Source organism: Hippocampus zosterae, chromosome 17, assembly GCF_025434085.1.
Source record: "Hippocampus zosterae strain Florida chromosome 17, ASM2543408v3, whole genome shotgun sequence".
NCBI lineage: Eukaryota > Metazoa > Chordata > Actinopteri > Syngnathiformes > Syngnathidae > Hippocampus > Hippocampus zosterae.
In genome coordinates this window covers 7,648,477-7,674,886 of record NC_067467.1, presented here as the reverse complement: position 1 = coordinate 7,674,886, position 26,410 = coordinate 7,648,477, and the positions used below count along the sequence as shown (strand labels likewise).

Below are 26,410 nucleotides of genomic sequence, written 5' to 3'. Positions count from 1 at the left end.
AAAAAAAAAAGGTCCCTGTGTATCTTTTCAAGCCCAATTTGCTCCATCAAACATATAGGAACGACAGAAATCAACACTGAAACGTGACCTAAGTGCTTGTGCCCCGCAGCTGTGGCGCACTTGTACTTTGATGCCGTGTCACTTTCAAACAATACCTAACGGAATGATTCATTGCAGCGCTTGTGTTTGATGTGATCTAAACAAAATGTGTATTCTCATGTGTACTTCACCTGGAACGCTAATGAAAAGCACATGTTCCTCTGAAGGGTACTGAAAATAATACGCTTGCAGGACAGCTGGTTCCCCCCAAAAATGGTCCAAAACTGCTGCTTTTTAGGAGGTAGATGTCACCCAGGGGTTTGTTGGGAAGGTTAAAGCTGTTGACCTGGGCCGAGCGTACAAACGGAAGTTCCTCTTTCGCCATTGCGGCGATAACATACTTGCGCGCAACCTGTCTGACCTCAGCCATTGTTTGTACTCTGCTATTTTGGCCAGGAAGTGATGACCGCGGGGGGACTGAGGGGGGGGGGGCACGTTAGCATGCGCCACAGTGCACCGAGTTCATTCATCATAAACATCTGCAGAGCGTCTTGTGTAAGAGGTCAACAATGCGTGATGGCAGTTCCAGTCCCGTCCAAGAATTTTCCGGGATACGTTAGTGTCGCTTTTATCTAATGATCTACGTTCCCTCATGCACGTATGAGGTGTGTCAGAAAGGTCCCAGGACTTATGTTACGAAGCTATACGAAGAAACCTTGCGTCGATTGCTCCGTTCTCTGCGTGAGAAGAGGCGAAAATCGTAGCTGGACAACTTGTGGCTTGTTCACCATGACATTGCACCTGCTCTTAATGTGCTGAACATCTGACAGTTCCTGACTAAAAACAAGCAGCCTACCTACTCATACAACCTGACCCCATGTAATTCTTCTTATTCTGCTCTTCTCCCAAGCTCACATGAAGCCCTTTTAAAGATGTGGATGACAGCAAGATGAAGCGATGGAGGATCTTGGAAGAATCCTTCAAGGAGCGCATGAAGGCAAGGAGAAGGCTGGGAAAGTGCGTTAGACTCCACGAAGATTATTTCAAAGGGTAAAAGTTGTAGTTTGGATTTGCAATATATCTTTCGGGGACTCCAGTCCTTGAATTTTTCTGACACGCCTTTTAAGACATGGTGACAATTGTCTCCTCCTGAACGTAGACTCTTGAAAAAGGACATCCTTGTCCCTGGACTGGTCGTCTGAAAGGTTCCGCTTTAGTACGCTTGACACTTGACACCTGTACGTTGGAGCATAAATTGACTCCAACTATACCTTCAAATGTACAGAAAAGGATGCCCTTATCTCCATGGCAGCTTCAAATGTTCTGGTTTTGTACCTTTGACATGTGACGCCCTTTTTTAACTCTTGAAAAAGGAACACACAGTAGTCCTGGAATCAGCCCTGTGGGGCAAAGCAAGTCTAGTGACTTTCAGAACAGAAATCGCATAAGTAGTTCCTGGCAGTGCGGCAACGTTGAGTCTGCCTCTACATGTACATATTTATTCCTTGGTGAGCATGCAAGAATGTGCTTCCAATAACGACTTACTCCAGTAGTAAATATCATGAGCGAATCAAAACCACAAGATCCTTTTCAGTTTTAGTCTGGATAACTTGATCTACAAGTATTTGTATTGAGATGGATTTTGATTGGAAATGCGGGCAGACAGAACAAGGGTTGAGGGTGGGACAGGACAAGACAAGATAGAAGACAGGACAGGAGTCCTGGGCCATGCAGTGCCCGTAACTCATCCAGTAGGACAGCGGAACCCAAGTCTGGTCCTCGAGAGTCCCTGTCCAGCCTGTTTTGAATGTCTCCCTCCTACAACACACCTGATTGAAATGACCAGGATGGCAACATCTAAAACAGGCAAGACAGGTGCTCTCTAGGATTGGAGTTTAGGCAGCCCTGCAGTAGAGGAAGCCTTTTCAGAGGACATTACCCACACTTAGGGATTTGGGGTTGCCACCACCACCGCCGACCACTCACCCATCCCCCAGGTGGGCGAGAGACAGCTAACCGCCGGTTAGTAACCGGCATCAGCGCCCACTGCAGAATGAGGACCCACAGCTTTTCGAGGTAAATGTATCACTTATTGTGTTCTTGTTTTTCATCACTTACCCCCCAACCCGCTACAAGCCCAACACGCCGACGGAGGAAGTGGCAGCCGCAGAGCGAAAACAGGCCGCGCTTGCAATCAACTCGTGGCCACCCTTTTGTTGAGGAGGCTTTTCTTGGTATTCGCTAGTTTCCTAGGACAAAATAAATAAGTGTGACAAACCAAAGGCACTCGGTTCCCTTTCCGCCCTCGCCATGAGAAACGCATTAACGGCAGTTGACGAGTGTTGAGTCAGTTTGCTGTTTCTCCATTTTGGGAGACGACCCCCCTGCAACTCTCATTCAAAGGACAATAGTGGTATTTACTGTATTTTCTTTGATGATCCCTCCGTGCGCTTTGAGCTTACGTGGCCACATGTTTGCACCAAAAAGCTGGAGGTCACCGCCGGAATGTGGCGGGAGCGCGTGAGGAGGTCAGAGGATCACCACTGCATTCCAGAGGGATGAAGCCAACAGGATACATGCTCATATTTAGGAGATGAACTGCAGGTCACAGCATGGTGCAAATGTTCCAAACACTTCAAGCGTACATTTTTTTTTTTGTTACCCCCCCTAAAGCATTAGTGGGAATTCAAGCAGGAAGGAATTTTCACATTATGCTAGTTATGTAAGTAAGAAATTGGGTACCTTTGAAGTGGCGAAAGAAACGGGTAAAAATTCCTCTGAATAAAACAAGATGAGAATGACATAAACAGGATAATTACTCTGGGTCAGCAGCGCTTTTTAATTAGGGATAGCTTTTAGTGTCTTGGTGTTTCATAACATATTTTTAACATTTAAATTTTTATTTACTTTTTTTCTAGTGCATTGTTTTTTGGACATTTTTTAACCTACAAAAGATTGCACAATATCAATTTTACCATGTGTTATTTATGGCTGATGTAAAAAAAAAAAAGAATCCACCTGTTGCTTAACCTAACCCATAACTGTTTATATTACTATATATAGTGTAGACGATGTATGATATTATTCTTATGAAAACCTGATTTTTATCCATCCATTTTCTAATCTGGTAATCCTCATCAGGGTCGCGGTGGGTGCTGGAGCCTATCCAAGCTGTCTTCAGGCAATCGGCGGGGGACACCCTGAACTGGTTGCCAACCAATCACACGGCACACATAGACAAACAACTATTCACGCTCACAATCACACCTACTGTCAATTTTGAGTGTTCAATCCGCCTGCCATGCATGTTCTTGGAATGCGGGAGGAAGCCAGAGTACCCGGAGAAAACCCACACGGGCACGAGAACATGCAAACTCCACACAAGAGGGCCGGAGCCGAAATCGAACCTTGCACAGTGAGGTCGACGTGCTAATCAGTCACCCACCGTGCCGCTGCCGAAAACCTGATTTGCGAATGAAAAAAAAAACAAGGGCAGATTCTGAATCCGCTCCATGAAATTAGACATTTGCTCGCATTTCCTATTAAAATAAGTTACATTTTGTTGACTACCTTAGTGTTATAGTTTTAGAACTTTTTTTGGGAGCATTTTCATTTTATTACATTTACATTAGTTTTTTCAATTTGTGTGTTTTTTTCTATATTAACCTTGGTAATTACGGTAAACCGCTTCAAGCTCTTGTCGAAGAATTTACTCATTTTGTCGAGTCAACTAGTCCGCTCAACCCATACTCTGTTTTGGCCTTTTTGTGGATTATTTCTCATGGTCTGATTCATTATTGTGCAAAGTGGATGTTGACAGAAATAATGCCCGTATTCAGTCAGAAGAGTTTGATAAAAAATGTACATGTATTTCTCTTTATATTTTGCAATGACAGGAACATTTATTCAACTTTCAACAAAAAAATGTCCACAAGGACAAGTGCAAAACTGGCTGAAATCCACAAGCAAAAGGCGACAACAACAACAACTGAAAACAAATAAAAGTTAACATTGAAAAAGCTAGACGTGTTACCAAATTGACACACTGGCGGTCGAGAAAAAGACTTCGGTCAATTGGTGGAAACGCCAACAACATTGTGACGCCTTGCTCCCGAGCGCTGTGTATTGTACGACTCTTCATCTATTTCAGCCTCCGTGAGTCATTTTCAAAAATGTGCTGCATTCTAACGGTAAACTATGAACTGTAAAAAACATTTTTTTTTAAAACGGGGAAAAAAATCCAGAAAAAAAACGGGAAAATAAAAAGCTGCCAAGACGTGTGTAAACGCTCAAAAGAACGTGAATACACGAGCGTGGCACTTTTTTTACCTTATGTACAGTAGGCTAGGGCTGCGTGAGAAGTCCTTTTTAACGAAAACATTTTTTAAACTAAACTAAAAAAAAAGTGCTCAAGATTGTCTTGAAAAAGTGAGAATGCTGACTCTATCTGACGGAAGAGGCAAATATAACATAAATAAACAATATAAAAATGTACTTCTTTTGCGCTAGTTCACGGTAAAACGCCCCCGATTTTTTCCCCCTCCTTCACCCCCCAAAAAAAAAAACTCATTGTAGACTGTTGAGACGTCCAGAACTAAGTTTGGACACCTCTTGTGACCAAAACTGTGTTTGGAAGGCTAATCCGGTTTAAAACGAGGAACCAGTCTTCTTCGTCCTCGTCGTTTCCTCCGAGTCAATCTACACAGGCGTCTTGAAAGAGGGAGTGAGTCTGTCTGTCCGTCTGTCCTTCAGCAGATGAGCTCCTGCTGTATTTCGGGCCGAGGGGCGAAGGGCGGCTCGGCGAAGCTGAAGGAGCCGCAGCCCGTCTTCAACTCGCCCTGACACGGGCACGTTAGGTACGAGTCCATCAGGCCCAGCTCCGGGGACGGCGCCGGGCTCTCGGGCTCGGATTCCTCGGACTGGCTGGTGTCGCCGGCGTCGGGTTCGTCCAAGGATGAGGAGGACCGCGTGGCGTGGAGGTGGTGGTGCACGAGGGGGTGGGGTTTGAGCCAAGGGTGGCTCAGGCATTCTTCCGCCGTGGCTCTCTTCCTGAAAACACAATCGGAACATCACAGATAAGTGGAAATTCTTTGATATATATCCATACGTGTCAACTTTTCGGAGCGCCAACTACCCCAAAAAAATCTGTATAAAGAGCAAAAAAATCCTTAAAACATACCAAAGCATTTTATGTCAAAATAACGGCACAGAAAAAAAACGCACGAAATTTTCAATGACATTTATTGTAGATCTCCATAATACAATGTCTGGTTAATGTCTAATCATCATTCTACTTAGTGGCATTACTGTGTTCAGAGTTATATTCCGTATATTGATATTTGTATATCAATATATTTTTTACAAGACCAAAACGGGGAAGAAAAAAACACATTGGTTTTACTCTGAATATGTTCCCTTTTCAGCCAAGTCAGCAACACTGACAAGAAAAGCAACGCACCAGCCACCTTTCTTTTATTCAGGTAGAATTTCTATTTGACTTATGCGCTATACATTTTGAGCGGGGGGAGGATACATCTACACAATATTCATCAAAAATGAGTCACGCATCCGCTTTAAAGCAACCGCGACAAAAATGCGACAAAATGAAGTCAGAACTTTCGCAAGAGGAAACCGATTTGCGCCTCATGCGCTCATCTCACACGCGTTTCCGGTCTGACTCACATCCTGAAAGTCTATGTATGTCTCCGTCAACCTCACCTGGGGTTTTTCACCAACAGCGACTTGATGAAGTCGACGGCCAGCGGCGAGATGTCCTGGAAGGTATCGTGCGAGTACTCGACGCTGACTTGTGAGATGTTGAGGAACGTCTCCTGCTTGTGATCGCCCAGGAAGGGCGACTCGCCAGTCAGCATCACGTAGGTCAGTACCCCGATGCTCCTGGGCGCCGCAAGAGAGACTTGTCAGCTTTGAAGCACAGTTTTACCCCTCAGGGTCGGGGATGAGCTTCAGGGTACACTCACCACATGTCCGTCGCAGTGCTGATGGGTTCATAGCTCAGAATCTCTGGTGCTAGAACACAAATGACCCGAATTAGCCGATGGTGAAAAGGCTAAAACATGACATACAATAATGCCCCAATATTTGTGAGGGTGTGTTGAGTGAATCCCCCAAAAACTACAAGTAACGGATTTTTATTTTTTTAAAATGTGTGTGGTACGACAGTACGGGGTAGTCTCTGGTCTTACCGACATACTCCGGAGTACCCAGAATCTCCCGGACCTCGCTGATGCTGTCCATGTGTCTGGACAGGCCGAAATCCACGATGCGGATGTCACCCAGGGGCCTCGCGCTGGTCAGCAGGATGTTCTGTGGCTGCAGGATTGGAAGGCACGAGGTTACATAAGCGCCAAAATCAGTAGCGAATGGGATTTGGCACTTGGTTTGAGATTAAAAAAAGACCCCAGGGGGATTTGGAAGTCCACGCCGTCAGTCGGCATATCGCAGAGCCTTAGATCTAAGCTAAGCCAATCAGGGGAGAACGGGTCGGACATCGCATCCGATGACTTCCCGGCTAAATTGTTGCAGTGCACAATGGCTTGGATGAACTCCAAATCTGCTTGGGAACCGAATTCCCTGACACCCCAATCATGGACCCACTAGGGATTACTTTTATCAAGATGACATGTTTTCTGGCGGGAGAAACCGCATACTTAAAGGACTATGACCCTTCCAATATTAAATATAATAGCCTTGTTACCTCATTTGAAAGACCCCCCCCCACCCCATGAGAACTAGGCTGCGCGCCGGGCTTACATAACTAGCTAAACGCGTCCGCCTCCTACAGGTAGTCTGCCCCATGTAGTCACGTAACGTCCCATCTAGGGCGTCTTACCTTCAGATCAAGATGCACAACATTGTTGCAATGCAGGAAAGCCACCCCCATCAGAATCTGTCGGGCCAACCGGATGACGTCTTTCTCTGTGAATGCGTCGTCGTTGTCGGCGACGCACTGGTCGAAGATCTCGCCACCGCCGGCACTAGTGCGGTAAAAGAACAGGAAAGGGAGGGGAAAAACTGAATAGGGAGAAGACCTTTGACTCCAGGTCGATGCTTTCATGACATACGGCGTTTAGGTTGCAAACGATAAACAATGAACTAGGCTGCGTCGCCGTGGTTTTGGGAGGGATAATCAAGCTTTCCTACGGCATACAAATGGAATTGCGTTGAAAAAGGAGGACACCGAGCGCATCCATTTTCATTGCCGTTTGTCGTTTCTGCAGTGTTGCCACTTAAAAAGGAGTTTGGAGATGTACGATCTGTTTTGGCAAAGCGTGAAGTACGGGTCAAGTAGAAAAATGCTAAATTCTGGATTGAATCTGGGATATTTTGGGGGATTGCAATGTTGGATGAATTTACAGGTTCTGTATTTGCCGGGAATTCTTGAGTTACATTGCTTTTGCTGGCATGGAAACAGGAGTCCTCAATGTCAACGTTCTCCCATTGAAAATATGACTTGCGTGCGGCTTCGCGATGGACCGCGGCATCTTCCGACCTGCGTACAAATTCGGGGTTTCGTCACCTGCTGTATTCGTCTCAACTTGTCTCAAAGTGAACAAACGACCATAAGTGCTTAACTCATTCACTCCCAAAGACGTTTTTAAACGTCTTTTCAGACTTGGTCCAGAATTGGCTGCTACTGAATGACTTAATCAAACTTTCTTTTGGTTAGCTCTGCTGCAAGGGGACAGAATCCATTCTGTCTCGTCGATGTAGTAAAGGCCACCAAAACGAAACACAATCACAAATCCCCCCCGGCATTGCATAACGCCATATCTCTGTACTTTGTTCTTGACAAATTCGTATCTGTGCTAATGGTAGACTTGTCATATCCCACTAGCTAATCGCAACGGGTGAGTTGGCAGCACGTTCAGATAAAAAGAGAAACCCGAGATGGGTTGACTGTTATACAAGTCAAGCATTCGATCGGAATTAGTTTCATAGACCTGCAATGTAGTATTAGGAATGAATATTCCTGAAAAGACGGCAAAAGGTTAGGTTTGGTAACTAGATACCGGAAGAACCGCCGCCTGACTTGTCCCGAGAGATCGCACTTCAAATAATGTCACATTTTTGCGGCTAGCTCGGCCCGCCATCTACACTCGTGTTGCAAGTAAAGTCGTGGTAGGAAAAACTAGTAACACGTGTGGAGGATTTAAACGGTTGCACGTGCTTTTGATCGTCCGGAGGAAACGTCGCGAGAGGTTACGCAACCGCGTCGGCCTTCGGGAGGCCGAGCCCTCGACCGACCTCAGCTGTGAAAACAGTACCGATGTTTTGATGGATTCTGAAGATCTGATCTTCCTTGTCGTGATCCTCATTTCTGAGCCCCCCCCAACCCCCCCCCCCCCCCCCCAAAAAGCATTGGCGGAATGTGTTTTAAATGATTCGCATGTATTTGGTGTACTTTCATCTGTCAACAAAGAGGAGATCTTGAACTTTTGTCTCCGGGCATTTCTTTTGCATCCTAGGTCTGCGTTCACGGTTTATCGGAACAAATTTGAGCACCAACGCTTCTTTTTGTTTAAAGTCAGCTTTCGGATTTATTTAAAAGATTATCCGTGATGTAGAGTTTAAGAGTGAGTTATCCTCCCCGATCTGTTTGGAAACCGGAAACATTTTGAACACAAAATATATGAGGAGTTAGGACATGAGTTTTTCCACCTCATGTTTGTGGTCTTTCACATTTTAAAAATCAGTCCGGACGCTAAAAGTCTATTTTTGTGTCCCCCTCTTCTTCCTCGAGAGCAAACGCTCTCACGACTTCAGACGTTCCTTTCCTACAGCGAGCAGCCAGATTAAAGATCGCAGTCGACCGCATGGACGAATGGATGAGGTCAGATCAGCCTTAGATCTCCAAGTAAGTGGCTATTTAACATGTTGGGGGGTGCGCTCAGGCTCACAGCAAGTTAACCTCCTGTTGAGTGAGACTTTGGGAGTCATCCATGCTTGGCTTCCCGGTCCAGTAAGTTTTAGAAACCTCCGGGTTGCTGACCGATTTAAAAAAAAAAAAAAAAAAGTGAGGTCATTTGAGCTCCAGGCGAGTTTAGACAATGCAGCATTGGAAAAGCAAATGAAAAAAGAAAAAAACGTTCTCAACATATAAATAAATGAAAGCAGGAAATTAAAAGCTCGCTTGAAAGTTGTGTCTTGGCGAGGATAAACTAAAACTGCTGAGGACAATTAATTCAATTGTGGCTGCTTGCTTTTTTTTTGTGTTGCTTTTGAGGATTATGTCATGGGGCAGTTAACTCTTTTAATACTTAACACATTCAGGTTACTACAGTGGACAGATGATCACGTTATCAGGTTCCAGGGTGCATGAAAGGGTTAAAATGAGCAAAAAGTTGCTTCGACACATCTTAATCAAAATTGTGAACGGCCCGATGATCTGATGTTTCTAAAGTTCATCCTTTGGCGGTCAAGAGAGATCGTTCCTTCCTTATTCGCTCAGTGATGGGAATAAAAATCGATGACTGTAGTACATGTTTAGGCTGGAAATGCCCAAGTACAGAAAGGGCAAGATAGAGCGTTAAGTTCCGAACATTCAAATCTGATTTCTCATCAAGACTTTGCCCAGACTAGTTGTTTCGCAGGAAGAAAAAGGAGAGCGTTGTGTGGTAGGCTACAGGCTGCAGCTGCACGTGAAGCCCTGAGAAACTAGCGACTATTTTACAGAGCAGACGCCGGATGTGGTTGCGGCTATGAGAAATGTGTGTGACAGCGCGTGTGCGTGTGTGTTTGGTGACCGCCGCGCTACTTTTAGCAGCTTTGCTTACTGCCTCGTACAGGAAATGGAGTGGTTGTTTAGAGAAAAACCGTGAGACCGAATCGTGCAACTCGGCGCAACCAAATGCAAACTTCACCGCCAGCTTGATTTCATACGTTGCCGTCGACGAGACCTGCCCCTTCCCGCTTTTGCACTCTGTTAGAACAGTCGGCGTAGCTTAGCGGCAACGCCGCAGCGAGACTACTTAGCATTTCAAACCACAAACTTGTTTGCAAACGCGTTTTGATTTCCTGTTAGCATTTAAAAGGGTTTCTACAGAACAACTCCTCACACACTTAAAGATAATGTAAAGTATTCCGGTTCTTTGCAGAATGTTTGTGGTTCTTGTCAAGTGAGTTGACTTCTCTGCCATCATTTAGCTTTTGCATCTCGTATTTTTTTCCTCACAAGTCAAAGCAAAGCTTGGGATTCTCCGAGCTTTGTGTACTATAAGCAAATCAATCCGAACCCACTTTTGCTCGGGTCATACTCAGGCCGCACGTGAGCGCCAATTTATGTTCTTACCATTCAAGCACCAGGACGATCTCGGTAGCCGTCTCGTAGACCTCATGAAGGGCCACAACGTACGGGTTGCACTTGGCCAGCTCCAGCACGGCGATCTCGTTGAGGATGTCCACGCGGCAGTCCTGACCCTTCCGCCGCTTGCGCAGGAACTTGGCGGCGTACTGCTTGCCCGTCGACTTCTCCGTGCACTTCTTCACCACCGCAAACTTTCCCCTGGACACAGAGAGTCATTTACATTTTTAAAAATGAATAAGAAGGATGTTATGCTTAGAAAAGCGCTAACGCGCCACAATGGTCCCCACATGTAGACAGACAAAGAAAGGCCAAGTGGTTTTATTGGACAGCACAGATGTTGTTATTAGGCTCAAATATGTGCACAGGAAATGCCATTAGACACTCGGCAGTATTCGTTATTTTTTTTCCTTCCCTACTTGGAAGGTCTGACCAATGGAAGCACGGGCAGCAGAGGGTTCATAACATTGCAAGAAGTCATGCAATTTTTTCTGACTGATACCATTACAAGTATTCACTCATCGTTCCAATATCTTCAGAAGTTTTGACCTATAATATTTCATTTGACACACTTTGACAAAAGAATAGTGAACAAAGACCTTTCTGATGCAGACGATGATTCGCTGATGTGTCATTCTGCCGCAGTATAGCGCCAACTACTGCCGAATAGGGCTTACTCACAAGCAGATTTTTTTATTATTTTTTATGCCTTAAGTATCGATGGCTGGTATTGGCGACGTCCACAAGGACTCGAAATAAGGCCAGTATCGACCCTATACCGATACCTGGTATCAATACTCGCCCATCACAAATTGTTTTATTGTATGCTTGTTCCATTAATTATTTTCAATTATTTTCTCTGATTTTTCTGACTCTTATTGCCATTAATGCGGATTGTAGCTCAACAGACCATCCAGTCAACGCTTGCATCTTAATGTCCGGTAATTGTTTTCATTTAACACCAGAGCTTCACGCCTTCATAAATGTTGTATAAATTCCCAACGTGGTTTTTCAAATGGCAACACAGTAAAACTAACAACAAAAAACAAACAAACAAAAAAAACCCAATTATATAAGGGCGGGGGATTCATGGTTTACAGAGTCCCGTTTCTACAGCGGTTACGTAACCCAAATTCAAACTTAAATCGGAACCAACCTACGCTAATTATAATAACAATAATTATATGCCAAAATAGACCTTTATCAGTACCAAGGGCACCCTTGCAGACAACAAATGAGATGTTGCCTCAATGGTCTGGGCGTTCACATGTTCATTAGTGAAAGGTCAAGATGCCCTCCCAAGCAGATAATAACCCCCCTCCCCTTCTTTTTCAGCACAGCTGACAGCAACATGGACAAATGGACGCGTGTTGACGCCTCCACATAGAGGCCATGACAGTCGTACAAAAAGCTAGCCAGTTGGTACCACAGACACGGGGACCACCCACTTGACCAGGCCGGAGGAAAGGGGTAAGTTCGGGCAGAGGAGGGGTGTCATTGGCTCAACGTTTAACTTCAGCCAGTTTTGAAAGCGACCACAATTTACCTGAAAGGGTCCAGTCAGTGTGGTTTCGCCGATTTTTCCCTCCCGAACATTACCACACTGTCGAACCAAATCCAGCCTATCCACCCTCACCGTTCATGGTCCAGGGCCTCTGGTTCATTGTGCAAAGAATGGAAAATAAATGCCCCCCCCCCCCCCCCATCAGAGCCTTTTCTCAAGTTAATTAGCCCCGTTGAGAAGGAGCTCCATGTGCGCTGGGGAACTACATGTGTGATGAAAAGAAGTGATCAATGGCTGCAGAGAGTGGCCAGCGGGGGTCTTTTCAAACAGGAGTCAAAGGTTACCAAACCTAGCTGTTGTCCAAAGAACGCGTGACCAAAATACATTCAGGTTGTGGGGTTGTTATGCGCGTGACATTTCACCCCCCCCCCCCCCCAAAAAAAAGCCCATTGATAAATCACCACCTGCAAGTTCACGCCAATGTTTCCAACATAACATTATTTACTGAAAAACAACTAAGATGGCATGCTGTTAGCACAGGAGTCGCAGGGGTGGAAGGGGGGGGTGACTTCTGTGGGGAAAGGAGGGGAGGAAGATACTCCTGCTGCTCTGTCAAGAACTTTACAATCCCCAACCCCCTGATCACACAACATCGAAACCCACAGATCCTGGCTGCCGTTCCCGGATATCATCGTGTGTCGCGCTGCATGGGCGTCCCTTTATTTAGTTTTTGTTTTCAACGTAGTGATGAGCTCAGATACTCCGGTTGCTATTTACGGTGCTGTGATTAACACCTAATATTGTAACAGTATGAGTCAGCGAGTGAAAACTAGAACCAGAATCATAGCAACAATTCTTTTTTAATCAGAGATGCAAGTAAAATTTTCTAGATGTTTTTTTGGTGCCGATTCAGAATCTGCCCTTGTTTGTTTTCTCGAGCACACCACATATTCATAACAATAATATTTATAAGCGATAAATTATGCAATCTATTACGCAATCGTTTATAAGTCAAACTTAAAAACAAGAAATGAAAAACTGGATGGACTAGGAAGTAGTAGCAAAATGTTATTAAATCAGTGTCAGAAATACAGACACATAAAGCAGTCTCTGATTAAGATTTGCTGTTGCACCAGTGTAATCATAGTATAAAATTAGTACTTCTATGACAATGCCAATTAAAACTGAGTGTCATAATCGGTATTTTTGATGAATTTGGGGAATTGGACATATAGATATGAATAGGAAAAGGAGATCATGCTACATCAGGGGTGTCAAACTCATTTTTGTTGTGAGCCACATCATAGTTATGGTTTCCTGCAGAGGGCTATTATGAATGCGAACTCAAATAAATGTATCTACAAAAAAAAATTTTGAAATCAGAGGCCAATAAAATCAGTGCGTGAAAAAAAGTGAACACAATTTGTAATTTTAGAAAGAAACATTAAGTTGATGCACATAATTTGTTTTTGCGGGCCACATAAAGTGATGTGATGGGCCAGATCTGGCCCCTGTGCGCCAAGTTTGACATCTGTGTGCTACATGTTTGCCAGTATATCAAAGTGTCCCCTTGTAATGTGTTTTTTTTTCTATGAAAAAAAAAGACTTCAACACAAACCACATGTCTACTTCTCAATTTTGAGGTTGTGGGTTCAGGTCTTTACGTGCCCCTGAATTTAGTGGTGAACAGCCGCACTCTAAACCCAGAGGACGGCTGGATGGAATTCAACACATCACACAACACAACAATGCTGCACTAGTTACTTCAAAAATAACAATGTGCACCCTCTCGGTTCATTTATTTTTTCATATTTTCAAATAAGATAACATGTATTAATCCCACAATAGTGCAATTCCCATATCATCTGAATTTTGAGCATAGAAACAAGTATTTTCCCAGGAATTCCAAACAGTTTCTAAAAGGATCTTTTCTGCACAGGAATTCCAAAAGCCCACCTGGCAAACCCACACGCGTCTCACTCACACGTGCCTGACGCAAAACAACTAATAAGATTAACACAATCACTTCAGCTTCCAAAGCGCCGTGGGACGCGTTCCATTTGAGGATTATTTTTTTACGGCTCAGTAGATGCAAACAAAATAAGACAACACCTACCGGCCCAGTTCTTTGCCAGCCAGCTCGTAATTGGCCGAGAAGGGATCCGCTCTTATCCTTGTGTGAACTTTTGCCATCATTCCGCTCTTGTTGTCAATCTTCGCTGCACTTAGCATCGTTAAACAAAGTTGAAATCAACTATCTAGGGACGAAACAAAAGTGCGAGGAGATCAGGTAGAGATGAGCATAGTAATTAAATATTTCAGCATTGGAGAAAAGCGGAATCGTGCAAGTTACAAGTAGGGAGGAAAGCGTATGACTGACTACTGTTTAAATTGCTCTGACTTCCTCTCCTCGTTTTCGGTTGATAAACTGTTACCGCTGGCCCGCCCATTGGTGTGACGTTGGCAAGTGTAAGCCAATCATCTCGGGGTAATCGGCGGAACAGGGCGGGCCCGGGTTGAGGACTAGCTGGCCAGCTGGCTGTGAAACGTTCAGGTCACAAAACAACAATCCAAAATGTTCAAATAACTTTACAGTACTGTAGAGTCAGTACTATACAGTAAAGTTATTTGAAAAACAGTACTGTAGAGACAGTACTGTACCGGTTAACACTGGCTCACTAAGGATAAACTTGGCTGTAATTTAAATATACAAAATATATTTACATTTTTATTTTCTATTATTAAGCTGTGTGTACATGCGAGACTTATTTAGAAAAAATGTTTTGATTTTTGGGCCTAGTGCATCATTACGCCAACTTTTATTTACGGTCCACATTTATTTGTACAGTGTTTGATTACTTGTAAACACTTTTGAAGGAATTAAAATGAGATCTGATTCTGTCGTTGGGGTTAAAGAAATGTAATGATGAAAATATATATATTTTTTAATCCACTATTCATTTTTAAAATACATGTCCGCAAAGCTATTTTTGAAGGTTGAAAATACTGAATTGAATAGTTGTGAATTCTCTGTTTTTTTTAAACTTAAATTTGGGAGCGAGTAGCTTGAGCAAATATCTTTCCGTTTGTCAGAGAAAAACAAAGTTTTTCAAAGAGTTTTTGCTTTTGTCTGTACCATTCTGTCTGTGCCATTCTTCCTCCAATTAGTTGATTGCTAGTGTGCGTGTATTGTGGAATGTACTGCTGCATGATAACAAATACCATTGAACACATTTTAAAAACACACGATATGCCTCATGAAAACACAAAATCCGGTATATATGAATATTTGTCAATTTTCTATCATGCCTATTCTCATTAGAGTCTCAGGTAAGTAGGAACTTATCCCTGTTGGGTGAGAGGCATGGTACATGAGGCAGGGTCTGTGTAGACAACAACCACAACTCTCACCGTTATGCCGATTGATAATTTAGAGTCGTGGGCATTAGCAAGTGTAATTTCAACTTCAACGTTTGGATTAACATTTGAACTAAGGCATCTTGAGCATCATAAGCATTTCCAAAGGGTAGCACTTTCCCCAAAGCACAGCATGTTCACTGATGTGCTCTTGCCAAGCATGCAAGGCTCACTGGATGCTATCATCACTGTGTTTTTAGCCATCTGGCCTTGGCTGCGTTGCAAATGTGCAGGTGGGATTCGACGCACAAGTTTCCCCCTGGCAACGAGAACACGTGTGTGAGAGTGCTCGCCCGAGGAATTCTGAGCATCCCGAGGCGTTGCCCATGACGAGTCAGCGTGGGAAGGGATGACGATCGAGACAGACTGGCTTTAACTGTCAACTAACAGTTCACTGTCAAATATCTGTTGTCTAAGCCGTCTAAGGCGTGGCAAAGCAAGAGTCTGATTTGTTTTGAACAATAACAAGAAGGCAGAGGCTCGGAAAGGTTAATTTAGGTCTTCTAAGACGTCTAAGATAAACTAAGATATTCTTTATTTGTCCCACACTGGGGAAATTTACAGTCTAAAGTGGCAATTTTGAAATAATTTAATGATTCCAAATGTTATTCGACAAAAGATGCCCAAAGAGGGAGGGATCATCGAACAGATCCAGTCAAAATAATGAGTCTATTTTTACAAAGTAAGGAGTACAAAGTGTAGATATCTCTTTTCAAAGATGGGGATTAAAAGGAAAAAGTTGGCAGAAAAATACTCTCATGTTTAGCATCATGTAAATATAAAAATGTTGGACAACCACATTTGCTGTTTAATTACGTATGCTAATTTAGGGATATTTCTAAAACGTTTTTTTAAAATCTGTTGTTTATTACTGTGTTTGGTTGTTCTCTCATTCAAAAACTAAATCAACAAATCAATCTAACTCAAACAAAAACAACAAATTATATATCCGTTGTCAAGATTGCTCACTCCGACTGTTGCAATTCTAAACTGAGATTGTGTGTGCTGGTGACATGGCTAACGGCGTTGCACATTTTCTAGTGGTACGTCACATGGTCGACAGAGCGCACAATTGTCCATTTTTACCATGGCAAAGATAATTGTGTCATTGACAGCGGACATTCCACAATTCCCCCCGTGAGTGATTAACGCGCCAGGGTGCGTAACCTCTTGCGCCTCCTTAAATGTTACCTGAAGTCCTCCGCAGAGCATTGACCCTTGCACCTCCGCCATCTCTCCTCAAAAAAAAAAACTAAATGTAGAAGAGGATCATTGGCCAGTGAGTGAACGTGACCGAACCCAAGAGAGCAAACCAAAACACATACCGGTGAATTAGCCTGCCAGCTTTTGCCGTTTAGCTCGCATAAATGTGAGAAGTTGAGTCGTGACCTTTCCGACGTGTGATAGGAAAACAGTCCTGGGTCTTGTTTGGGCCACGTCCCGCTAAATCCAACATGTGGACATGATTGAATCACACACAACGGGGATTTAACAGCAGGTAAATGATTTGTGGTGAAAACACTCACAAGAGGTGCATTGAGTAGCTCCTTTCTTTTTTTTATCTAACAAAAGCCTTGGGAATTTGTTCGCCAGTGCCATTCATAAAAGAACTCGGGAACGGTTGAGCTGAGTCATTGTAATTCATCAACTTAACGACTCTGCACAAGTTGTGTTTTCATTCACTTGATAATTGGGAAAAGAAATGCAATTCTCATCTTAGTACTCTTCACACCTTTTGCAGGCCACTGAAGCTTTGAGCATCCCATGAAGGATCTCAAGAACAGATGTGTGCAAATTTGGAGGTGTACTGATAACCACCAAGCGTCAAAACACAGTGAGTGACACGGTATTGTTCAATATTTGTCCCCCTCAGGACTCTGCCTTTAGGCCTGTCGCCTTTCATTTTGTTTTCTCCTTTTCACTTTCGGTGACCCAATTCCAAGAAACACCAAACAAATAGATGATGCGGCACGAATACGGAAGGCCCGATGATCGCAAATAAGTGAGCGACACGTCTTTGTGAGGCACTTTGGAAGAAGTGATGTCAAGCAAAGTCAAACAGCCTTCTCGCTGAGTGTATTTACTTTACGCTTTCTCCTGTGAAAGTGAAGGAAATTTGCCCCATTTAACAAGATGTCACCATGACAAAACTGCAGAACACTGAAACCCTGCACAGCGAGTTAATACCAGTAAGGAACAGCAAAAGATAAGATTCAATGTCAGTAATCTGATCTCAATCTTCACAGTCCTTGTTAGTGTGGAGGTGGTTGTGTCATTTACATACAAATAAGGGTCACTTTACAAAACGACGATGACAATGCAAACACTGGAAAACATCTCAAAGGGGATGTGAGGTGAAGTACGAGTTAGACTTAATCTCGTTTAAAAAAAAAAAGTGGATGTTTCACCATCAGATAATAGCTTTGTCAACGCGATACCCGCTCTGACAAGCGAGATGATGTACTTGTCAGGCCCGTAGTAGCTTGAAAAACTCTGTTGTCGTGATATTGTTTTTATACATTTTCAGTTAAAAAAAAACGAACCAAAAGATAGTTTTTTTTCCCGCAAATATTTAATGCAAGTGTATCGAAGCGTTCAACTTGTCAAGATACCGAGTTACGTATCGAAACTTACTGTACCTTCAAAAATCAGAGGTACGATGGGGCGTAAAATTTTGTATAAATAAATCGCAAATCCAGCAGGCAGTGAGTGAGCTGTGACGCGGCTTAACTCAACAGGATGTTGGCATGCCAGTAATGAAGTCATACTGAAACGGTGCATGCATAGGGACCGAGCCGTGATAGTCACAAGTCGTGTTGGCCAGTCACAAAATCAAACTATGCCACTAATCCTCCTCAAAACAGATACAGATGAATTATTTTAATTTTATTTGATATAATACTGGACTTTTGAAAATAGTGCCACAAATTCAGAACCTTTTTTTTCTGCAAGTTATGCTGTCGTCAAAACGTACCCATGTCTAATTCCTGACGTGTCGGTAATTTTGCGACTCTTAATTTGAAAGCCAGTGTGTGTTTTACTTTTTAACAAGTTGATGTAGTGCGGCGAGGTCACACACTGGTGTCATCTCAATGCAAAGCTGTCTGAAAGGGGCTGCGAAGGTCTTGCACCTCATAAAACGAAACAGTACAGTGCAGTTTGATTTAGGTCACTTAAACACGCCACCCACGTCTTAAACACTCCTTACATTCACCCCCCAGCCCCTGCCCCTGACCCCCTGTGATGCCACACTGACTCTACTGTGGGCAACAACGACAGCGTGGGAAGGCACAGTCGTGTTCCCAAACTTCTAGAAGTCGTTTGACGTGCACTGCTGACGCCCAAATGCTATTAAAAGTGAAGTTACTAATCCCTTTTGGCAATGTGGGGGGTGGGGGGAGACAAAACACCAGGGGGTGGGGGTGTCAAAACAAGACATCTATAAACGGCAGATAAACAAGATATTTTGTGATCTGGAGCCCCCCTATGAGGAGCATGATGTGTGGCCTTAAAATGGGATTTTAAGTCAGAGTTGCCTTAATAAAACGTGACGTTTGTCTGTGGAATGTTTAGTCAGAGTTTTAGTGTACAAGCTGCAAGCGATTGGCAATTGGCATATTAGGATCTAACCCTAAAGATCAGAGAGAGAAACTTTTACGTCTCTTAAATGAGCTTTGTTTCATTCCTCATGAGTCCACCCATTTCGCTCTCAGGCCAACACAGACGTGCAGATGCATGCTTTTATTTCCTGTCGCTTGGATTGTCGTCATGCCCTATTTGGTCTTCCGAAAAAGAGTAGTTCAAGCTTACAACGAGTCCAGAACTTAGCCGCACGAGTCCTGACAAGGACCAGAGGGCGTGAACACATTACATCAGTTTTCAAAATGTGCTGCATTGGCCCCCCCGTGTGTTTCAGATGAGGTCATCATACAGTTACTATATGATAACCGGGAATGTGAATGCAAATGGTTGTTTTTCTACAATTTGCGGCAAGCAGTCCAAGGTGACTTACCAGTGACCCCAAAAAATGGAGACATGGCAGCCACTTTAGTTAGGATATGCATTAAAGGTGGTAAGTGCGTAAAAATGAATAATAATGTCATGGGTACCGTTGCAGGAAGGGCGTGATACTCGAATTAGCGAGTGGGCGACTTTGCAGGCACAGAGACGTTTCGCCGCATTCAGACCACAGGAATGCATGACAAGCAACCGCTTCACTCGGTTTTGCATGTTAAGACAAAGAGAAACCAGAAATCCTGCAGGTATAAGGATCATTTTGATGAGACACATTTGTGCTAATGCTCAGGGTTAACGTCAACAACTACACATCAATTATTTCACCTGAAAGTGACCACCAAAGAGACCCATTTCCTGAAAAACACAGAAACGATGCGCGGTGTGTTTTGATGAAAGTTGCTCGAGTTTTGGCAGCAGAGCGATGGCGGCTAGCACGTTGACCTTGCAGTTCGGAGCTTTGGGGTTCCAATCTCAGCAAAACTATGAATGTTAGTTTGATTGAAGACTCTAAATTGCCTTATGGGTGTGAATGTGAGATTTATGAACCAAAGTTTTGTAAACTGACTTTGGACATATAGAAGCCGTTTGGATGCCGTATTCTCCTTCTTTAACCCTTTCATGCACACTTTAAACAACAGGTGTCAAAGCCGAGGCCCTGGGGCCCAGATCCGGCCCGTCACGTCATTGTATGTGGCCCACTGGTGCAAATCACGTGTGTCTGTCATGATTCGGTTTAGGGACCAACAGGTGGCACTCAGTGTCGGGTCATTGTTGCTCTTTGCTCCTGTCATGTTCGTTTGTTTGCTGTTCCTTTGCTGCTGTCAGGTTGGTTTCGGTCACAGTTCTGTTTTAGCTTCAGTTGCTATTTTTGTTTGTTACTTTGGACTATGGTTGTTTTTGGATTTTGTTTTTTCTGTATTTTATCAATACACTTCTTCAAAAACACCCTGCTCCTCCCTCCTGCCGGCTTTTTGGGGTCCACCACCACCTTGCAACGTGACAGTGTCAACTTTCATGATCCTTGCTGAAATCTGTTCCGAAATGTCAAATTGTCATTGAGATTTTGCATCGGCCCTCCGAAGGAAGCCGTAACTCCGAAGTGGCCCGCGACAAAAACTGAATTTGACACCCTTCCTGTAACCTGATAACATAAGCTGTCCACTGTCGTAACCGCTGTGCCTGAGAAGGTTAATATGGACGCCTCATGGATTTGGTCCTGGACAAATCGAGTCAAAGTTGGTGATTTTTATGGGAATGGTGGATGAATGACTTTTTAGTTACATTTTATTTGGGGAATTGTATTCAACAGATGGGAAATTGAGTTGCAAGCCGAACAACTGTCAGCCCTGCCACCATTATCCTCGCATTGATCCCTCGCTCGACATGTTTGCGTGGTGCAGTCTCGGGTGCTGTGAACAATAACCTTTGGAATTCATCAAGAGACAAAACGCTATCCCACAGCAGATGGAAAACCAATCGGGTGAGTGAGCGTCGCTACACCCGCCGCTGTCTGTCAAGAGCTCACCCCGGCGGAATGGCTTGGCATCACAACAACGCCGTCGTCATCTCAGTTGTGTCTCATTCAGTCGGATGAGGCAGAATTTGACAGGATAAACACGTCCAAGCAGGTAAAAGCAGAGATTGCGTTGGTGGGGGGAGCGGGGGTGATGGCGGGGTTAGGCCAAGTTATCAAAATAAACATGAGTAAGCAAGAAGCCACGAGGACAGAAGAAGTCACAGCGGCGCAGGAGAGGAGAGAGATCGAAAGAAAGCGGCAGGAAATGGGGAAACGGATCCATTTGGAATGTCTGACTCAGGAGAGAAATGGAAAACATTTATTGAGCTGGCGGCAGTGGGAAGATGGGAGCGCTTGGACCTGAAGGACACAGCGAAGGAAACATAAACAAACTTAAGACGAGGATCAAGAGGCTATCAAACGCCGTTTCATTCTCTTGCCGAGCCCCTAAATTAGGATACGCAAAGGTGTCATTTTAGTATTTCTTGGGATTCTTTAAAACATGGAGGACAGTGGTTGTCTGACGCACAATTTCCCCTCACAGTAGTCGAAGAAATACTGGTGAAATGGAAGAAATAAGCCACCGTGTATTATACCGGCAAAAAACCCGCTGAGGTTCATGCAGTGAAACCTCACACTTTAATCCGTTTGAGTCCAAATGAGCCTTAAATGTTCAGTGGAAGCACTTGCTCAAAGCCAAAACCAGCGCCTGCTTTGGTTTACAAAAATGTTCTTTTTTTCCAATATGGTTGCAATGCAGGAGACGCTTGTTTTAAGGACTTTAAAAACGTTGCTTTCACACTAGCCCTGTGTGGTCCGGTTCACTTAAAGTTGAGATATGAAGTCCAAATCTGGGACGGAGGTCTTCCAAATGTTATTTGTGACATTTTTGTAGTTACAAAACAAGGTTTTTTTGTTTTTTTTTTATTTGAGTATTGACGAAATATTTTACGAAGAAATCATTAGGAACTCAAACAAAAAGTTAAACATGGGCCTAGCAATCAATTGCACGTCAGTTCCAGAGGCACTGTTGAAGAGTCACCATCGGTTAGCTTTTCGAAAGATGAGCAGCATTTGATCAGCTTTGGGAAGGAAAGCTACATCCTGACCCGACCTTTTACACTGTGGCAGCATTTACCTGCGGAATCTGTCACAGGAATTCAAAACGTTTGCTTTTCCTTCTTTCAAATTATCCCACAGGACTGAATTGGAGCAATTTGGAAATAAAATGATTATTTTCGATATATATCTTTTTTTTTTTTACCTACCTTTATTTGATTGTATATTTGGTTGAAAAAAAATATTATATATATATATATATATATATATATATACAAGTATATAGTTTAAATTCAGACTTAATTCATGTTTTCATTTCATCCTGTTACCCTAAGACCAAGGTGTCATTCAAAATAAATGTGTAAAAGTAATCGCGGCTAATCTTTGTTTTGGTACAAAATCCGACTAAATCCCCACAAGAGCCTCGTGGATGGCATGAGTTGTCATCACGAACATGGAAAACTGGCGATAGCTTCACATGGAAAATGGAAGCCCTGCTCGCTACCCATCCTCACGTGTCTGCGCGCCATGTCACTCGGAGACGTACACATCCAAACACACCCAGAGGGACGTAGAGGCATTCCGCGTGAGCTCACTACGTAGAGATGTTCTCACACATCTCGGCATGAGGTGACAGAAAAACAACGCCTCCGGCTTAAGCTGTCACAAGTATGTACACCGTGCGCACACGAGTCACGAGCTTTGCGGATGAGCAAACATTGAAGAAATGGAACGATTTGGCTCCAGGTGACCGCATCCGTCATGCTTCCAGCTGTCGGCCTGCGCGGCCCACTTGCTTCAGCAAGTGCATGTGTCTACCCATATGTCACATGGCAAGGTTCAGAGGTCACCTCGGGCTGGCTGACGGCCCGCTGAGGTGCGGCACGGGGTTGTTTTGATGAATCTTTTGGAACACAAGAGGAAGGCCGGGGTAGACGGAGAAAACCTAAACGAACACGGGTAGAACATGTGAACTCCACTCGGGAATGTCCGAACCAAAAATCTCAAAACCAGAACCGCAAAACCGTGAGGCAGACGTACTAACTACTAATCCAGTGTCTTGCCCACCATAGAGACACATATGTGCTGAAAATCCTCTTCCTCCAATTTTCAAGGAGTCTTCCATCAGCCAAGCAAGCATCTTTTCAGAATGAGCAGACATGCTAACCACAATGCTGCCAGCTCAAAAATTCACGAAGATGAAAATGATTGGCGAGGATAAATCACTACAAATAGGATTAAAGTGACTGCAGAGTCAACATCAGCTGGAAATCATTCCTGGAATCAGCAGGAGCGAAGGGACAAGATCCATCTAAAATGTGAACGCATCAGCATGACATATTAGCGGCGCTGCTGTGCACAATGCGCGATGACAATCATTCAATGCAAGGAGACAGCTTGCGCCGCCGCTGTTTGGCCCTTTGTGCTTCCACGTGTGGACTCAGGCCAGGGGGGTGAGGGGGGAGGTCAAAGTTCAGGCAGTGGTGCGAATCCTCCTTTTCTTGCCGCATCAGTCACACTCCAGTCAATAGATAGTCGTCAATAGTTGCAAGCTTTGACAGATGTTTGTGTGTTTACAGATGACAGCACCGCCCGAGATTGAGTCGGCATTCATGCAAAAAAAAAAACAAAAAAAAAAAACAAAATACTTTGATAAAAAAGTGACAATGCGTTTGGAATATGGAGCAACCAAAAGGACAAAGCATCTCTTGAGATCTTGCGTGACATCTGCTTCGCGCAGAATCGATCACCAGTTTCCTGCCAGTTTTTTAGGTCATTTTCTCATAACCATAATTGAATTCTAAATTGCACATTGTTTTTTTTTTTTTACAGGTACTGCGCTACACCAAATGATAAGATAGAGGCGGCCAACATGGAGTCCATCCACCAGTTCCGTCATCAAGAATCCTGTAATGTTTGTTCCATTAATTTGGACGCATAATCCGTTTCTTGGACTCCACACATCCATGACCCGAATGAGGATAACCGGTCCAGAAAATAGACGGTCGGTAAGGTATTTCTATATTTGAAGTGTGATTCAGTTTATTATTCAACTGGATTTGACTGACATTTCACAAGTCTGAGGAAAACTCCAATGCCCCATCATTGAAAGCCAGCCTCAGACTTCAATGAGTCATGCTTCTGCGGTGGTTTGCACACAAATTGTCAGATCTCACATGGCGGCCCAGTCAGAAGCCAGGTGCGTTTAAAGAAAAAAAACAAAAACTTTCACGCTCACGGGAGTATGTGGCCCATGACATACAATGAACAGAAGGTAAAATCCTTGCAACAACCGTCTCCTTTTGGAAGCTCCGTGACATCGGTCAGGTCCAAAAGAGACTAAACGTGGAGCAAATCTTATCTGGTGCAATTGTTGCTCTGATTCTAGCCATTTAGCTTTCTCAGTCAATCCACAAAGCAGATCAAGGCCATTAGCTGTCCGACCGACAAAACCTCCCAGTGAGACAGCTTTGGTATAAAGAATGCATAGAATGCCGCCACTTATAACTCATGTGAGCAGACAGTCTTTCACGCCTTCCTCGGTGAGCGTCTTTAGTCTCGAGCACGGCACTTAGTCAAGTTACGTAATAGACGACGAAATCCAAAGGGCGCCGATTAACCTTTCTGAGGCTCTTCCATTCTCGGCACAGGGTTTGGCCAAAATCCTTCTTGCAGTACATTTACATTCTTCTGTACGGTTTCCCCATTAAGATGAAGTTGAGGACAAATCCGATAAAAGATGCTTTCAATGTTAAATGGGAACTCTGGAGCTCCTTGTTGCAGCTTGAATGGGGAACATAAAACACTGTCAGGGATTCAGATTGAGCAACATCGAGACCTGCCCTCCATCCCGACGTCTAACCAAGACCTGGTGGTCCTCATCGAAAGCCCCAGATCTGAAACTACGCCTTGTGATCTTAAGAACTCTACGCCATCCGTTCATCTTTATCAGTCCTGATGATGCAGTGAAAATTGGACAGACTTCATCGCTTCTTCATTCATGTCCGAGCCTGTTTTCGCAGACAAGAGCCCCTTTCTTTGGATGGACGCTCTGCTCAGTGAGCGTCTTTCTCACAGGAAACGAGAGCGTCGGCGGTCAACAGCTGTTTGACTATTAGGTCTCGTGAGCGTCGCGGCGGCGAAGCTCGGGCATGCCAAGAATGTGACGCCCATATGATGGATCTCAAGGAATACTCCCCGCTGACACGGGAAGGGCAATGCTGGATGGAATCCGTTGCCACTTTCCTGCTAAACTTGAGGCGAGGGTGAGAGAAGGCGATGGTCTCCGTCTGGGAAGACTTGCATTACACGGACAAAAGTATTTGGACAATGTAGCCATTCCATTCTATAGGTGTGAAAATGATTTGGATGTTCCGGTCGAATCACCCCCCCCCCCCCCCCAGCCCACACCCCCATCCTGAATCAGAAGTCCATATACGTTACACTTTTTTCATCCAGCCCAACGAGCACTTGCATTGACACTTGAAGAGTGTTTCTCCAGACGGCATGTTTCAGCTCATGTTCAGTGGGATTTAAATCAGGGCCCATAGACGCCACTTCGGAGTAGTTCAATGTTTTACTCAAGTGTATTTCCATACCACGCCACCAAACAACACAGTGACTACTTGCCCCCCGACCCTTTAAATAGGCCAACAGACTGATTTAAAGACACCTGCGATGAGATGCTTTTCTAGGTGTACAATTATTTTTATAATAATTGTCTTTTACCACAATTAAAAACCAATGTCTGATTGTCTTTGGATGATTTTCATGATTTTTTTGTTTTGTTTTCACTAACACAGGAGTACTAACATCCATCCATCCATCAATTTTCTGATCCACTTATCATCACAAGGGTCGCGGGGCATGCTGGAGCCTATCCCAGCTGTCTTCGGGCACGAGGCCGGAACCGGAATCGAACCCTGCACCTCTGCACTGTGAGGCGCTAACCAATCGATCACCGAGCCGCCCGGGGTACGAACATTTTTGTCCAATTTTATCCACTCTATGAATGACCTGGCAATTCCGTTTCTAGTCTAGAAACTTCACAGGAACTAATCATAGTAAGAATAATAAATCAATATAAAATGTTGTATCACAGGCCCGCAATTCACAGAGATAAAGCTCTTTTCATCCGACAACATCCCATGATCTCAATCTAACATTTAGGAAAGGCAAAATTGGGGAAAAAAAACTAGAATATGGCCTTTGAGTACAAAAAATGCCCAACCTGCTGTAAGACAAACAACAAAAGACTCATTTTAGCTGAAGTTTTTTTTTTATCCCCTTGTGGATTGATGTAATGAATTGGAGTTTACTATCGTTCTGTCTTCCGTCTGGCCAGACTTGACATTTTCCAATTTTCCTCGGGTAAAACACATACTGTATCAGTTTGGAATGGAAATATCCATGGCCCGATGCTCGTTATATAACAGGCTGCCACATGATGACATGATCTGTTCTGAAAAATTTGCCATGCACGCAACTTTTCGGAATGGCTTTTGCATACTGTGAATTCATCATAAATCACAGA

The 26,410-nt window shown here is 43.9% G+C and overlaps 2 protein-coding genes and 1 long non-coding RNA gene across 6 annotated transcripts in view; 2 read left to right on the top strand and 1 right to left on the bottom strand.

Moving 5' to 3' along the window:
- The first annotated feature begins 123 nt into the window (after window positions 1-123).
- On the top strand, window positions 124-4,198 carry LOC127589660 (uncharacterized). Its single transcript, XR_007959464.1, has 2 exons — window positions 124-2,115; window positions 3,181-4,198. It is a non-coding gene; the product is annotated as an uncharacterized LOC127589660 (long non-coding RNA).
- A 382-nt stretch (window positions 4,199-4,580) lies between these two features.
- stk17al (serine/threonine kinase 17a like) lies at window positions 4,581-14,290 on the bottom strand. Its single transcript, XM_052048891.1, has 7 exons — window positions 13,984-14,290; window positions 10,352-10,564; window positions 6,893-7,037; window positions 6,246-6,372; window positions 6,021-6,069; window positions 5,758-5,937; window positions 4,581-5,088 (listed from the first exon to the last, which is right to left on the bottom strand). The coding sequence occupies exons 1-7, from the start codon at window positions 14,097-14,099 to the stop codon at window positions 4,788-4,790; spliced, it is 1,131 nt and encodes a 376-aa protein (XP_051904851.1). The 5' UTR covers window positions 14,100-14,290; the 3' UTR covers window positions 4,581-4,787.
- Window positions 7,037-26,410, top strand: part of hsd17b1 (hydroxysteroid (17-beta) dehydrogenase 1) — a 28,812-nt gene continuing 9,438 nt past the window's right edge. For 2 of the 4 annotated variants that reach the window (XM_052048889.1, XM_052048886.1), the window contains exons 1-6: window positions 7,037-8,917; window positions 11,699-11,833; window positions 17,026-17,118; window positions 20,611-20,781; window positions 23,710-23,885; window positions 25,733-25,851. In XM_052048889.1, coding sequence (XP_051904849.1) covers window positions 23,790-23,885; window positions 25,733-25,851 — 215 coding nt within the window. In that variant the 5' untranslated portion in view covers window positions 7,037-8,917; window positions 11,699-11,833; window positions 17,026-17,118; window positions 20,611-20,781; window positions 23,710-23,789. Of the gene's footprint in view, window positions 8,918-11,698; window positions 11,834-17,025; window positions 17,119-20,610; window positions 20,930-23,709; window positions 23,886-25,732; window positions 25,852-26,410 lie in introns of all 4 variants that reach the window. The other 2 variants (XM_052048888.1, XM_052048887.1) reach the window with 2 other exon arrangements.

What these genes read in the sequence shown, in the direction of transcription:
- stk17al (XM_052048891.1), bottom strand. Translation starts at nt 14,099, where the DNA reads ATGCTAAGTGCAGCGAAGATTGACAACAAGAGCGGAATGATGGCAAAA. An exon ending in TTGTGCATCTTGATCTGAAG is followed by an intron (nt 6,373 to 6,892) that starts GTAAGACGCCCT and finishes CCAATCCTGCAG; the next exon opens with CCACAGAACATCCTGCTGAC. An exon ending in AGCACTGCGACGGACATGTG is followed by an intron (nt 5,938 to 6,020) that starts GTGAGTGTACCC and finishes TGCGGCGCCCAG; the next exon opens with GAGCATCGGGGTACTGACCT.